The sequence below is a fragment of the Myotis nattereri genome (genome assembly GCF_964212035.1).
Source record: "Myotis nattereri genome assembly, chromosome: 1".
Classification (NCBI taxonomy): Eukaryota; Metazoa; Chordata; class Mammalia; order Chiroptera; family Vespertilionidae; genus Myotis; species Myotis nattereri.
The window spans coordinates 76448267-76464048 of record NC_138075.1 but is presented as its reverse complement, the minus strand read 5'-3'; the positions used below and the strand labels follow the sequence as shown (position 1 = coordinate 76464048).

Below are 15782 nucleotides of genomic sequence, written 5' to 3'. Positions count from 1 at the left end.
AACAAAAAAGAGACAAAAATCCCCATCTTTGTGGAGCTTACATTTCATTGAGGGAAAGACAGTAGAAATATATAGCCTTTGCTCCAAGTGACAGTTGCGAAGGAAAAAAGTAGAACAGGATGGAAGTTGGTAGGCAGCGATTTTTAAATAAGGTCATTGCAGTAGGTGATTCTGGGACAAAGACTTGAAGGGGAGTGAGTTTGTGCTTGCCTCAGGAAAAGGCTCCACGTAGGGAGAACTGCCCTGTAAAGGCCCCAACACAGACAGACATGCCTGGGTGCTGGAGGACAGCCAGCGTCCAGTGTGGCTGAGCAGGGACCACAGGCCGGACCACGGCAAACCTCAGAGGACTGAGATTCTGCTCTGTGCACACTGCGGAGCCCTGGGCGGGTTCTCAGCAGACAGTAAAAGGCCTATCTGTTTAAAGATCCCCTGGCTGCTGTGTGGATTGCAACCATAGAGAGGCCACGTAAACCATCTGGATCATAAGCTTTGAGTTCTGGTCCCGAAGTTAGGATTTGAGTCAGGAAGATTTGGGTGTTTGAGGCAAGGGGGACGGCATTTTAGTAAATAGCTCTGTTGTGGGTCCCCACGAAGGATCTTCGGGAGAAAATGTGGTGCTGGAAATGGGAACCACCACCAGATGGCAACAGAGAGCCAGGAGCCAGTTCACGCAGGCTCCAGCTCCTCTGGCTCACCTTCAGTGAGGCCTTGGCTCTGGGCACTCACTGCTTTGTTAAGGTGCCTGAATCTCTGCCGTTTGAACTTCTGGGTAAGAATTATGCCTCTGCTGCTGTAGAAATGCAAATGTGTGGAGATAATATCCATGGTTTAAAGCAGATTGTGGATAGAAAGCAGATCAGCACAGGCCAGGCCAGCCCTGGGCTGGAGGCTGGAGTTACAGGAGCGGGTGGGAATCCAAGAGCTCATTGAAATTCCTAGCCCAGACTCCTTCTCACTTCGCATCATTGAGAAGTTTCCCAACCACGACTTGCACTGCCATCTGCGCTTGTGTTTTCCTGTCGTTAGAATGATCCTAGTTTGCTCAACTCCATTATGCTGGGTTCTCCAGAAGGCTGCCTTGGTGCTATGTGAAGGTAAAATAAACATAGCCCTGCTATCTGAGGTCAAAGGGAAAAGAGCGTATAGGTTTAGGCTTGCATACAAAATCTGGGGAGTTGAACGTACGTACCATCTGTACGATTCAAGCTAAAATCCCTTACTTTGCCTCAATTATTTAGATAAGGCAGGTGATTTTATTTATTTGCCTTAACTATCCAGCTCCCAAGAGCTGCTTCACTTTGCACTTGGTAAGATAATTTTGCCCTTTTTCCTTCACTACATGTATGGGGCAAGAGGAAAAGATGGAGGAAGGGGGAGACAAGGTTAGGGAGAACAAAAGAAGTCAGGCATCAGGCTCAAGGCTGGTCAGGGAGTCTGGCAGAAGGGAGGAGAGAAAATTTAGAGAAGGGCGAGCAGAAGACAAAATGGTGGGAGAGAAGATGGGAGGGAAGAAAGCCCCTCACACAAGCAGCCTTTATCCAGGGATATGAGGTAGCTAGTCACCCCAGCCTCCTTCTCATTTGATCACCATAATCACTGCTCTTGGCCCAAGTTCTCCAGGCTATTGGGGTGTGTGTGTGTGTGTGTGTGTGTGTGTGTGTGTGTGATGTGTGTGTGTGTGTGTTTAAAGTCATTGGGGCAGGTATTGTGCAAACCCCAGCAGTGCCAGGTGGACCTCTGCCTGTCTTCCCCACAGGACAACAGCTGCTACTTCCTCTGGCCTGCGCTGAGAGGGGGTGGGGGCCTGGGAGAGGGCAGGGCTGGGCCTGGAAAGGTGCCCGCCCTTCAGAGCCCAGCCTGCCTCTCTCCCGGAGTTCCACACAGACTCTGGATACCGATGGAAAGCCCGTGAGAGTTTCCCTCTAAGCAGGAGATCAGAGTTCTGTTATCCTAGTTTTGTTGCTCCTAGGGCAGTGGACGGCAAACTCATTAGTCAACAGAGCCAAATATCAACAGTACAACAATTGAAACTTCTTTTGAGAGCCAAATTTTTTAAACTTAAACTATATAGGTAGGTATATTGTTATTAATTAGGGTACTCCTAAGGCTTAGGAAGAGCCACACTCAAGGGACCAAAGAGCCACATGTGGCTCTCGAGCCGCAGTTTGCCGACTACAGTCCTAGGGTAAATAAAGGTAATGGGCCAAAACCGGTTTGGCTCAGTGGATAGAGCGTCGGCCCGCGGACTGAAGGGTCCCAGGTTCGATTCCGGTCGGGGGCATGTACCTGGGTTGCGGGCACATCCCCAGTGGGAGATGTGCTGGAGGCAGCTGATCGATGTTTCTCTCTCATCGATGTTTCTGGCTCTCTATCTCTCTCCCTTCCTCTCTGTAAAAAATCAATAAAATATATTTAAAAAAAAAAAAAAAAAAAAAAGGTAATGGGCTCATTTGTGTAGGCAGGGAAAGTGAAACAAACAGCAAGTTGGGGTCAGATGTGAAACTTGCTTTGGGTCTTTGAATTCTCATGACCTTTCCTGAAACAGCTGTGGGTCTAGAGGAGGCAGTACTGATAGGTTGGAATCTTTGGCTGCCAGACCAGTGTGCTTAGTCAAACCAGGATGTAAGAGAGGGGAACCTGACCTGGGCTTGAGACCTCCCTTAGGAGAGGCCATTGTCAGCTCCCCATTTACCTACAGAATAAATTATAAATTCCTTAGCCTGATAGTCAAGGTCTGCCACATTTGGCAAACCTGTCTTTCCAACTTTATCTCTGACTTTTCTTCCATTGAGTGCCTCAACCCTCGCCAGGCTGGTTCTCTCTCTCTCTCTCTCTCTCTCTCTCTCTCTCTCTCCATCTCTCTCTTTCTCTCTAACTATACTTTTCATAATTCTCTTTATCACCACTTAACTCTTAACAGTTCCTTGAGACCTATCCCAAGGTTTCAGGATGACCCTTACTGCCCAAAATTGCTCCCAATTCTCCCAATTTAGAGGGATCTTTCTCACCTCTAAATTCTTGCCCTAGCTGGTTTGGCTCAGTGGATAGAGCATTGGCCTGCGGACTGGAGGGTCCCGGGTTCGATTCCAGTTAAGGGCACATGATCGGGTTGCGGGCTTGATCCCCAGTAAGGGGCATGCAGGAGGCAGCCGATCAATGATCTCATCATTGATGTTTCTATCTCTATCTCCCTCTCCCTTCCCCTCTGAAAGCAATAAAAACATATTTTAAAAATAAATAAATTCTTACCTCTAAATTTCTACATTACTGTCTTTAAAATGTATCATTTTCTGCTTTGAACCATTGGTTATTCCTTCACATGAATTTATTATTTTCCTTCAATTTAGGCTGTCAATTCCCAGAAGACAAGGACCATCTGTTACACTTCTTTTAAAAAAATTTATTTCAGAGAGAGGAAGGGAAGAAGGAAGGGAAAGAGAGAGAGAGAGAGAGAGAGAGAGAGAGAGAGAGAGAGAGAGAAAGAGAGAGAGAGATTGCCTGATCAGGGACTGAACCCACAACCCAAATATGTGCCCTGATGGTATAATGGGATGATGCCCCAATCAACTGAGCCACATCAGCCAAGGCTGTTGCACCTCCCATAGGATACAGTATAATGCCTTGCAGATAAGTGATCCAAACCGATTCAGCTTCTGAGTTGGAAGGCATTCACTCTGCCCCTGAATGATCCCAATCCCAGATGGAATCATGACCAATCCTTAGTGCCAGTGAGCAGATTGAGGAACTGACAATGCAGCTCCTAGGTGTTACCACCAAAATTGAGGTGAAGCTATGACAAGAAGTTGAGATGGTTGAAGCCATCCTTTTGGTTCAAGGACAACCCAGGAATTGTCTATGACTCAGTGTGCTGTTTGAGTAATTTGAGTTGAGCAGGGCAAAAAGTGATGCCACTGAGATTGAGGTGAGCTCACTCTGGGAAAAGTTTTGGGCGTTCTCTTCAACCCTAGGAAATCACCCCTGAGCCTCCTACTCTAGCCAGTTGTTCTAGAAATGCTTACCCTTGGGGAGGAGTGGAGGAAGAAAATGTATAGATGATTACATGCATAGGGTCATCTTTATAAGAAAAATAATTCAAAATTGTTTCAATGGTGAACTATCAGTACTCCTTTTGCTGGTAGAAAAACCAGTACCATTACAAGCAAAATCTAACAAACATATTTCTAAGTCCTGGATATTTACCAACCCTTTTTAATATATACTAGTAAGGTATAAGAAGTAAGTCTGCACTTGTTAGGAAGTCTGATTCTCCAATTGGACCAAATTTCTCAATCTCAGCACTATTTACATTCTAGTTTGGATGATTCTCTATTATGGGATCTGTCTTGTGCAATGTTGGATGTTTGGTGGCATCCCTGGCTTCTACCCACTAGATGCCAGTAGCACTTCCCAGTTGTGACAACCAAAAATGTCTCCAGACATGTCCAAATTGTCCCCTGCTGAGAACTACTGAATTAGACTTATGATCTTGAGCCAGCTGCTGTCCCTCTCTAAAACATAGTTTCTTCATCTCTAGGATAATTCTTGTGTATGTAAGGTCCAGTGTAATGGGATAACAATTCCATCTCAGGCTTAGGGAGCAGATGAAACCTTGACAAGAATATCAGAGTGGAATGGAAAAAGCAATCCTATGGGGATCAATACTCTAGGATAGGATTTTAAAGACCAGACCACTGAATGGCAGTTTGAAAACCAAAGGCCCATTGCACAATCAGTACTTTTCCTGGCCCTGTGGCTCATGCCTTTGTAACATATGCTCATTTGTGTGTCTTTTCTATTGAGTTGTAAATTTAATCTGGACTGGAACTATCTTATTTACCTTTATATTTCTCCAAAATTTGTCATAGTGCTCTTCCGATGGTATTTTAAATAATTATTTAAAAAATATTTTAGAGTAATCAACATGGGGCATGGCTAATGATAGAAAGCTTTGTAAAGATGAATTTTAAGTGTGAGATGGAGTTCTAGATTGGCAGAGTGGGGATGGGGACAGGTCACTTGGCTCTTTTGGGGAATGAAAGAAGCTTTGCAGATATTCAGTGAACTAGGGAAAAAGGTGAGTTGGTATGGAACCTAGGAGACCACCCCCAGTTATCCATTTAAATACTGTTTAATGGTTAGAGGCACTTGCATGCTGACCATCTCATGCTATTCTTTTTTTTTTTTAAATATATTTTATTGATTTTTTACAGAGAGGAAGGGAGAGGGATAGAGAGTCAGAAACATCGATGAGAGAGAAACATCGATCAGCTGCCTCCTGCACATCTCCCACTGGGGATGTGCCCGCAACCCAGGTACATGCCCTTGACCGGAATCGAACCCGGGACCCTTCAGTCCGCAGGCCGACGCTCTAGCCACTGAGCCAAACCGGTTTCGGCTCATTCTATTCTTATAGCCTCAGGAAGTAAGGAAGGTACTAAAACCATTTTATAGAAGAGGAAACAGAAGCTCAGTAGGTTATCCAATATCAAGTCCCGAACTCTTTCCTCTACAATGTGCTATTCTATTCTAGAAGCGTGTGTGCAGAGGGGAGTGGTGGTGGGCGGGGAGCGAATGAAGAAAAAGGAAGACCAAGAGACATGAAAGTTCCCTTCCTCTTAGGGAAGTTGCAGCCTTGAGAAAACAGGAAAGAGGTGGCATGCTTTGAGGTGGGGACCACATAATATAGTCAGCTTCCTCAAAACAAACACCTGAATCAGCTAGGCCCCAGTACCTCCATGCACTGGCTCCCACTCAGTGTTGGCTTGTAGACCAGCCTGAAGGACACAGATGAGCCACTTGCCTGTGTCAACTTTCCCCACATTTGCTTGGCTGTGCACACTTCCCTAGAGAGGTCTTCCAAGTAGAGGCTCTTATATAGGATCTATGGGCTGAGTCTTCCTATGCGCTAGCTCAGTGGAACTGATAGAGACAGGAGTGGGAGGAGGAGACGACATGGACAAGGACATGGAGGTGAGGGGCGCACTGTGGGAGAAGCAGGCAGGCATGGAGGTGCAGTTGGAGGCATGGCAAAGGCCAGATCATGGAAAGTCTTACATCCTGTGAGGGATAGAGCCTTATTGGAGTTGGAGTGTGTGTGGTATCCAGGAGAGCGGAGAGACCAAGCAGGGGAAGAAATAGGGGTGGAAGGGATGGGTTTAGGAAAAGTTTAGAAAAGAGTTCCAGGGCTACCTGACCGATGGACTCCTGCTCAGTTTGAGAACTCAACATGTACCAGGCACTGGACTAAAAGCTCTTGATATACATCTTCATGAATGAATTTTAATACTGCCATAAGGAATAAAATATTATCCTGATTAACCGATGAGGAAACTGAAGTTTACGGTACTTTAGTAAACTTAGATTGATGGTGCACAGCCTGCAAACAGCAGAGCAGGATTCAATTTCTGGTCTGTTTTACTTGAAAGCCTTGCTCTTAACCATCATGTAGGTACTGCCTCCTCACAGGTGGGGTTAGAGGGAGGAAGATAACTCAATTTTCTCGTATAGGTAACTGAGGAAGCCAAGATAGACGTTTCAGGAGGAGAAGCAAGTTGTGAAAAGGATGCGTTCAGTTTTGGACTCTAGTCTGTGCTGTCAGAAAGAGCAAGTTAGGGGGACTACGAATGAGTACATCTCTCTGCACCCCCTCCTGAACTACACATTGGCCTTGGAGCACTCAGAGTTCTGCTGTCTGACTCCCTACTCCTGCTCTCCAGGGAGACTGTGGTAGGCTCTCCTGAGAGGAAGCCCACACCTTGGGTTATATTCTGCAGGGAGATTTGGCGAAGGGCCTGTGGAAGTCAAAGACTGTGGCTGGCAGGCTTGTTGCTTCTGATGAAGGGGCAGGTGTTAATGAAAAAGGGAATTAGGAGCCCAGCCCTTTCGCAACATGACAAACAATAGCAAGAATCTGATCCGCTGGGCTCACTTGGGCCACACTCCCTCAGTCCAAACTACACTGTCTACCCAATGGACAATCTGGAGGCTTCAGGGTCATCAAGCAAAAATTTCCAGGTGTGCCCTAACTCCAAAAGGGCCTGAGGCCACAGGTGAGAGATTAGTATGATTGTTATCACTGAGATTGTTGTGAAGTTGGTGATGGGGACTGTGGGAGGCCACGAAGACATCTTTGATTATCAGTGCATCCTCACTCTGGTGGGAGGCTCTTGCATGTGCGTGGGCTCCTGTGAGTGGGTTGAGAGAGTGGCAGACGCTCTGTTCTCTAAGGGTCGGGAATAAGCATCACTTTGTTCCTCAGAAACAGGACAGTACTTTTCTTCTCACCTATCCGCAAAAACAGGGCCCATCAACATCAAAGAAAACCCAAGAGCTTAAGCACTTCTGGCAAGGAGATTGGAACTAAGTGTTCTTATGACATCAGCAAGGAGGGAGCCAGATTGTAATGTCTCTTTCTTCTCATCCACCCAACCCCCATAGCACAGGGGCTCCTCAAAGTCAGGGGACATTCCCTCCTCCCAGTCGGGGCCTTTATCTAGAAACCATCCCAGCCTCTTCTCACCTTTGGGCTGTCCTTGGACTCAGGCATGAAGAAACCCTGCCTGTTGCCCTGCTCATCTTCCAGATCCTGTCTGTCCTCCACAGCAATCAGAGAATTGTAGCTAGCCTGTTCCTTCTATTGCTTCTGCTTTTTTTTTTTTTTTTTCCCTGGAAGGGTTCACTGGGGCCAGGGATAATCAAGAAGAATTGCTCACCCAAGGACCAGGTGGACCTCTTATTCTGTAAGTGTTACAGCTCATGACTGGATGAGGCTGAGACCAAGGGAAGGGGGAAATGGCTGAAGGTGGTTGACCATCTGGGTGATCTGGGGTGTCTCCTCTCTCATGGGCATGAGGTCTAGGGCTGGATCATCTCTGAGGTACACTCCAGCTCTTAGATTTAGGGGAAGGCACACAGGGATGGCTGGGTACATGCTGGAGGCTCCAGGAAGGGGCAGACAGCCACTCCAGGCCCACCTCTGATTCCAACCACCTTAACTCTACCAGCAGGAAGAATGGCACCAGCTGTGGCCTGGCTCCTGTTCCTCCAGCTTGTTCAAGGACCAACTCTGGTCATGGACATCAGCATAGAGGATGCCATCCAGAACTTTCGAACCATGCACATTGACTATCCCAAGGTTAACTACCCAGAGGGTTTCCAGGGCTACTGTAATGGTCTGATGGCCTATGTGAGGGGCAGACAACAAAGCTGGTATTGCCCAAAGAGGCATTATGTGATACATGCTCCCTGGACGGACGTTCTGAAGTCCTGCAAGTACTCTGAGAGCTTCTGTGAGAATTACAATGAATACTGTACACTCTCTGAGGACTCCTTTCCCCTCACAATCTGCTCTCTGGAGACCAAACAGCCACCCACCAGCTGCCGCTACAATAGCACCCTAAACAACCAAAGGCTCTACCTGCTCTGTTCCCAAAAGTATGATGGTAAACCAATAGGTATCATTGGCCTCTACTAGGGAAGGGAGGCTTTCACTGTGAACCACCCTCTACTGCCACCTCGACCAGCCTGTCCCCCTTTTCAAAACTCTGATTCCTGATACAATGCTTCCCCCTGACTTTGAAGGTAGGCCGGGTTCCCTCCAAAGACACCAGGGAGGTAGAAAAAAATGTTCAGAGCTTTAGTCACCATGCAAAATCACACCGTCTTTTAGGCTTTTTCCAGCTTGTTTACTTCTCCTCTTCCGCATCATCTGCCCCCTCCCACAGACAGTTTTACCCGCCCAAGAAGCTGAGTGTGTCCAGTTGGCAGTGCCTGTCCATCCACTGGGCCAGACACTGAATCCTGGATGGAGGCCCAGAGTCTCAACTCACACCATGGCAACAGGCACCAGCTCGATGTTTCGACTCCCTATCCCCACCACCCTTCACTTTTCAGTCTTCCGCATTTCCCTATGACTCTCTCCACTCACCCACATAATGGATATACTAGCTTTAGGGACCTCCCTGAGACCTTTAGGTTAATTTTAGCCTCATACCCCTAGAATCCTGTCGCAGTTCCCTGTCTGCTCCTCTCCATGAAATCATTTTCTTCATGTAACCTGTTCTTTCCTCTCTCCTTCTACCAAGGAACCCAGTGTCTCTCCCCTACACTCCCAGCCTCCTTTAGTCACCCTGTCTTCTCCAACTTCTTTTCCACAATTCTCACCTTGGCTCACTGAAGTTTAAAGTTATTTCTTTCTGGCCTATCCCCGCTCCCCGCAAGAGTCTTGCATCCTGTTCCCAAAGCTCCTTCGGATGTTCTCTAGACTCTAAGATCTGCTGCTGACAAAATAGGTGAGGTGGGCCTAGATGTAGTCACAGAAGATTTTAAAGCTACATCTGAGTTGTGTAAGCTAGAACCATTGGATGAAACCGGGTAAAGTGTACATGGGACCTCTCTGCACTATTAGTGCATCTTCCTGTGAATCCATAATCATTTTAAAATAAAAAAGATAAAAAACACATCTGACTCAGTTCTGATTTCATTCCTTTTTTCTTAGTGCATTAAAACGACCACTCTGGCCATCTTCCTGGGCTACCTTTAGCTGTCAGTAGGAGCTTCTGTTCCAGGTGAACCATGGTGGAGGTGTGGAGGGGTAAAACTCACTTCCAGCTGAGTAATGAAAATGGATTCTCCCTTCCCCTAGCACTGGAACAAACTCATAATAGCAGTCAGACTAAGTCGATCCTTGGCCCACCCTAGCTGGCTTCTGTTTCTCCCCACAATGAAATGTGGATTGCAGCAGATCAGGAAGGTGGAAGGACAGAGGTCTGGTTGGTGATATCTGGGTCATTCTACATCAAATCAGGAAGTTCTATTCCCCTTTGGCAGGTAGAGGAGGTTGAATGTCAGTGGTGTGTGAATGCAAGTAGCGAATACTTTATCTCCACAGCTGGTTCATCTCTTATCTCCGAATATACTCCTCAGACCTGATCTTAGAAGCAGTTGTTGAGGAGAATGCTAACTCTGGCTCAGGGCATCAGGCTAAGTAGGGAAAAAGATGGAGTTTTGGAAACCCTGACTCCTTGGGCTTTCTCTTCTCGCGTGTCTGTCTGTCTGTCTGTCTGTCTCTCACTCCCCCCCCCCCCCCGGCCCCCACTGCATCCCCCATGAGTCCACCCTTCCCTTCCCCCTTTCCTGGCTGAAGACAGAGTTCATTAGCTGCTGCACACACACATATTTATTGTTTCCTGAGCTCCCCAGTATTAAAGATGCTGGGTCAAGGGCTGGCAGGCTAAGATGAGGTTACTCCCTACTTACTCTCCTTCTTCTTATCATAGGTGCCAGCACCCTTGTAGGCACTCACATAGCCTGAGTTTTCACTCCTCTCTTCCCGTCCTGCTATGCCTTTGCCCTTGCCACTCTCGTCAAAGCGCTCCTTGTGGCTGCCAGTGTACTTGCTGGTGTCTGTCAGCCGGCTCACTCCGCCCACGGTTGTTGCTTTCTGTAAGCCAGAGGATGATAAGTCTGATCCCTCTCCTTTCCCTCCACAGTTAGACCCCTTCTCTTAAGATGGTCTTTGACTCCCCTAGGGCTCAGAGCTCTTGTTCTACCAATGGCATGGTGCTGCTTTTTCAGGGCCCGGATGTGGCTGTGGGCAAAAACGATGGCAAGAGCCATCCATTGGTGCATGGGAGTGAGTGGGCTGTGTGTGGATTTTTTCTGCTTCTAAAGGAGTTATTATTATTTTAAAAAATATATTAAATTGATTTTTTTTAGAGTGAGAGAAAGGTCAAGAGATAGAGAGAAACATCGATTGTCTGCCTCCTGCATGGCCCCTACTGGGGATTGGGCCTACAATCCGGGCATGTGCCCTGACTGGGAATCAAACTATCAACCTCTTGGTTCATGGGTCAATGTTCAACTGCTGAGCCACACCAGCCAAGTGAGGAGTTATTTTTTTTAAATTATTATTATTTTTAATTCTCACCCAAGGATATTTTTTTGTTTGTTTAGAGAGAGAGAGGGGAGAGAGAGAGAAACATTGATGTGTGAGAGGAACATCAATCGGTTGCCTCCCATATGCACCCCAATGGGGGATCGAACCTGCAACCTAGTATGTGCCCTGACCCGCAATCGAACATGCAACCATTTGGTGTATGGGACAACACTCCAACTGACTGAGCCACCTGGCAGGCCAGTGGAGTTGTTTTGATGAGGCTATAGCCAGGAGACTTCAACCCCAGATCCAATATGCAAGGTTCTTCCTACTGCATAGGTCCTATTTGAAATCTAGAGTAGAAAGAGCTTTCAGGAGAGAGGGGACAAATACAGAATAGAGGGTGGTGAGAGGCAGAAAGCCAGAAACCTTATATAAGAGCAGGAAGAAGAGTGGGGATCAGATACCAAGTCCTCTGCAGTATCCACCAGGCCCTAGTTGCCTGGATCACATACTGGACACTTGAGAATGAGTCTAAATTTTGCTATTAAAATAGCTGTGGGCCTTAACCAGTTGGGCTCAGTGGATAGAGCATTGGTTGGAGGACTGAAGAGTCTTAGGTTCAATTCCAGTCAAGGGCACATACCTCAGTTGCAGGCTCAATCCCCGGTGTGCGTGTGGGAGGCAACCAGTCGATGAATCTCCCTCTCTCTGTCTCTCCCCCTCCCTTTCACGCTGTCTAAAAATCAATGGAAAAATATCCTCGGGTGAGGATGAACAAAAAAAATAAAATAACTGTGGACCTTGGGCAAGTCACTTCCCTTCTCTGGGCCACAGTTTCCTCACCTCTAAAATGACTGGAAAAAATAAAATAAATAAAATAAAATAAAATAAAATAAAATAAAATAAAATAAAATAAAATGACTGGATGATCTCTGAAGTCCATTCCAGTACCAACAGTGCCCCCAGAGGCTTTCTGCCCTGCCTCCCTACAGTACCTCTGTTGGCAGGCATTAGGGTCATCAGAGGGTGGGAGAGGAGACAGAGTAGCAGGGAAGTAGGGTCAAGTATTAGGGATGAAGAATATCACTCACAGTAACACCAGGGGTAGCTGGATCCTTGCCCTCCATGAGTTTATAAATGTTCTCTAGGGTTTCATCTGGGTTCTTCCCCTTAAACCGCTTCTGGCCCAGTTCCTTCATTGCTTCCTGGAACTGTGGAAATGTGATGGTTCGTGCATTCTTGTCCCTGGTCAGTAAGAAAAAAATCCAGGAACTCTGGAACATGAACTCATCACCTGCCAAGGTCCAACCCTCCCTTTACTCAGCCTTGGTCACTGAATGTCTTGAGGACAGAGAATAAATAGTGCCAAGTAACCAGTAGGTGCTCAGGAGACCCATTACAAATGTCCTATCACATAACCCTTCCATGTCTCACTATCTTGTTTGTTCTGCTCATGACCTCTACTCCCACCTTTGGTCACTTACTTGACTTTGCTGAACACGATGTCCACATCAGTGGAAGTGACCATCTTGCCATCCATGATGCCACAGTCTTTGCACAGCTTGGAGAAGTTTTTGTTGTTAATTTCAACGCCACTGCTTGATGATTCTCCGAAGACAGCAAACCGTTTGAATGTTTTTTCTGCTTCTGATGCCATGATCAGTTGGAGGTGGGAGAGGACAGTAGGGGGAGAGACTGGGGGGAGGGTGAAGGGGGCGGGAAGGGAGGACTGGGAAGTAAGAAGGATGGGGGTTAAATCTGAATCAGCAACAAGAACAACCCCCGCCTCCTCGTTCCTCTCTCCCCTCTTCCCACCTACTATTCCTAGCACTAGGGATACTAGTGTGCACCCTATATTCTGAGCAATCATTGCCACCACCCACGTCACCCCTTTTGGCACCTAAGGGTTCCCAGATGGTGTCTGACCCTTCCTAACCTTTTTATGTAAGTGTGTGCATACGTGGGAGGCAGCTGGGGATGGGGGACTATGTAGCAGTGGGGAGACAGGGTAAGAGAGGGAGGCTTCTATGACCTCAGTGGTTTTTATGACCTCTAGTCCTAGTCTTTGGGGGAGGGGTCTTTTGGTTTCCTTACCTTGCACGATGCATTGAACAAGTTGTCAAACTTCTGATCTCTCCAGAGGATCAAACTGCCCTCATTATTCCAGTCGAGCTTAACCCAACCCTTTGGTCCTGGTCAAATCGCCTTATGCTCTGCCCCTCATCAAAGGCTGAAGAGAGCCCAGGGAAGGAGTTAATAAAAACAGGTGGCTTCGGTCCAATATTACTTTTTTTCTAGTCTCCAGGCCCAGGCCAACATGGAGAATCTCATTGGCTTTAGCAGACCAAGCTCAATAGGAACTTTAAATGGTGTTCTTGTTGGGCTTACCATGGAAATTATTAGAGTGTTAAGAGATTTGGGTGAGGCAGGGTGAAATAGGTCAGAGTGAGGGTGAATCTCAGACTCTGAAAATATTTCAGGTAAGTTTCTATGCAGGTCCAGGATGTTCCTCAGGGGTTCCTCTCTGGCCCTTTCTCTAGCCAGAAGCCACATAATGGATGAACAGCAGGGATTCTAAAGAAGAGCAAGTAGGTTGGTGACTTCTTTCCCCTTACTGTCTAATCAGTCACTAATTCCGATGTGTTTTTTTCCTTGTCTTACATACCCATTCCTTTCTTTCCATTCCTATTACTCCCCTACTTCTTGAAGTTCTTGTCATCTCATATCTAGTTGATTACTCTAGCTTCAAAATTTCCCTCATGCTTTCTCTTCCTGGATAAAATGCCCCTCTTTCCTACCCAAATACTCCATGATTGCATTCCTTATATGGTGCTTCACCCTAGGAAGCAAACCCTTTTCCTCTTCTGTATTATACTAAAACAATGTTTCCTAGCCTGGTGGGCTGCAGCCTTCTGGGGTGAGAATTTCTGAATTATTGCAAGGGCCCCTGGAAACTATATGTACACAGAAGACTTATTGTCAATTGAATAAATAATATGCTTTGCACATGTAGGTATCTATAATAATAAAAGCATAATATGCAAATTGACCGAATGGCCGAATAGCGAACGACCATCCAGATGACCACACTATGACATGCACTGGCACCAGGCCAACCAAGGCGGGTGCGACGCAATGGGTAGGGGGCCCTGCTGTTGCCCCATGATCGCCCTGCAGAGGGAGGCCCAGGCCACCAACCTACGGCACTGTGGTGGTGGGCGGGGCCTACCTCTTTGGGGCAATTAATCACGGGGCTCCCGGACTGCAAGAGGGCACAGACCGGGCTGATGGACCCCCCACTCCAGTACATGAATTTCATGCACCAGGCCTCTAGTCTATAATAATAAAAGGCTAACATGCTAATTAGACTGGACATCCTTCCGGATGCCATTCCAGACATCTTTCCCAACAAAGCCGGGGCCAGAGGGAAGCCAGCCCGGGTCCTGGGTGCCTGTGGGCAGCCTGACAGAAGTCAGTCTGGGTCCTGAGCCCTGCGGGTGACTGGAGGAGGGAAGCAGCCCAGGTCCTGAGTGCCTGCTGGTGGCTGGAGGAGGGAAGCCTGGGTCCCAGGTGCTGGAGGAAAGCTGGTGCTGGCAGCTGGGGGAAGGAAGGCCTATTCTTGCACGAATTTTTGTGCATTGAGCCTCTACCAGGGGTCCTCAAACTACGGCCCGCGGGCCACATGCAGCCCGTTGAAAACATTTATCAGGCCCACCGGGTGTTTTTGCTGCCGCTGCCTGTCCTGCTTAGCAGCCGACTCGTCCTGGGCCCGCAGTGCGCATGTGTGGAATGTCTGAGGGACAGTGAACTGGCCCCCTGTTTAAAAAGTTTGAGGACCTCTGCATCTAGTCTATATAATAAAAGCCCAGTGACCCTAATGGTGCAATGACCAGAACTGCTCACTGTGACGCACCGGCCGCAGGGGCTGCCACCAGTGCCGCTGCCAAGCCCAAGGGCCTCGGGGCTAGTTGTGCGGGTGCGGCCAAAGCACCAGTAAAGAAGAATGTGAAGGTGGCCAGCGTGAGCGAGCAGCTTAAGATGACGGCTTTGTGGAATGAATTCAATCAGCTGGGCATTGAGATGACTGTCACCAAGGCTGGCAGTTCAGGATGCTCTTCTCCCTGCTGTCACCCTCCCCACATGGCGCCAGTCTCAGGCAGCGGGCTTTGGCCTGATCCACGTGAGCAAGTCTGAGAAGCGGGGTGGTGTAGAGAGAGCCCCTGGGAAGGCACATGGGCATTTCTTTAATAAATTGTCAGCTGAATCCAGGGTGGTAGGCAAAGCTACGTCCTGGAAACACATCTTGCCAAAAAAGCAGAAGTGTTCTCAGCTTGACCTTCATTTCTGCCCAGGTGCTGGGGAGTGGGTTTTGTTATGTAAATCCAGCCAAGCACCAGGAATGAGTACGACTTGGGCCCACCCAAGAATGCACATAATCTCCTTAGTCTACACCTTTGGTGAAACTTCCTGGTATTTGGGGTATAAAATAAACACGCTGTATCGGTGCTAGGTCCCTGTCTCTCCATCAGAAGAGGGCAGCGGTCCCACCCGGCCCCAGCTTTTTCCTTCCATCTCTGTGTCTGCCTCTTTCTTTCATTTTCTCAATCCCCAGCTGCCCCTACTCAGGAACTGGACTGTTCTCTAGCCGCGCTGGACACGGAAAAGAGAGAACCCTCCATAGGGTGGGGGACATGGCCTGGACACCTGTGGGTCCCTCTCTGCCAGGGCCAGCTCCTTTGCTTTCTGAGTCCTAACTCTAGTGACAGCTGCCTGGCATGCCAGGCTGGAGGGTACTGCTCAGGAGGCCAGGAAGGCAGTGAAGAGAAAACCTGTGGACCTGCCGCCCGCCCAGCAGCCCAGGACCTGGCACCGCCAAAACGGAATGGCTCAGAGCACACCG

At 47.9% G+C, this 15782-nt stretch overlaps 2 protein-coding genes across 2 annotated transcripts; one reads left to right on the top strand and one right to left on the bottom strand.

The window, feature by feature from the left end:
- Positions 1–8014: 8014 nt before the first annotated feature.
- Positions 8015–8476, top strand: RNASE13 (ribonuclease A family member 13 (inactive); the record flags this gene model as incomplete). The annotated part of the gene is made up of 1 exon (XM_081107408.1): positions 8015–8476. The coding sequence occupies one exon, from the start codon at positions 8015–8017 to the stop codon at positions 8474–8476; it is 462 nt and encodes a 153-aa protein (XP_080963534.1).
- A 1691-nt stretch (positions 8477–10167) lies between these two features.
- On the bottom strand, positions 10168–13122 carry TPPP2 (tubulin polymerization promoting protein family member 2). The gene is made up of 3 exons (XM_081089202.1): positions 12367–13122; positions 11974–12127; positions 10168–10444 (listed from the first exon to the last, which is right to left on the bottom strand). Exons 1-3 carry the CDS (start codon positions 12750–12752, stop codon positions 10253–10255), a joined length of 732 nt encoding a protein of 243 aa, XP_080945328.1. The 5' UTR covers positions 12753–13122; the 3' UTR covers positions 10168–10252.
- Positions 13123–15782: the final 2660 nt, after the last annotated feature.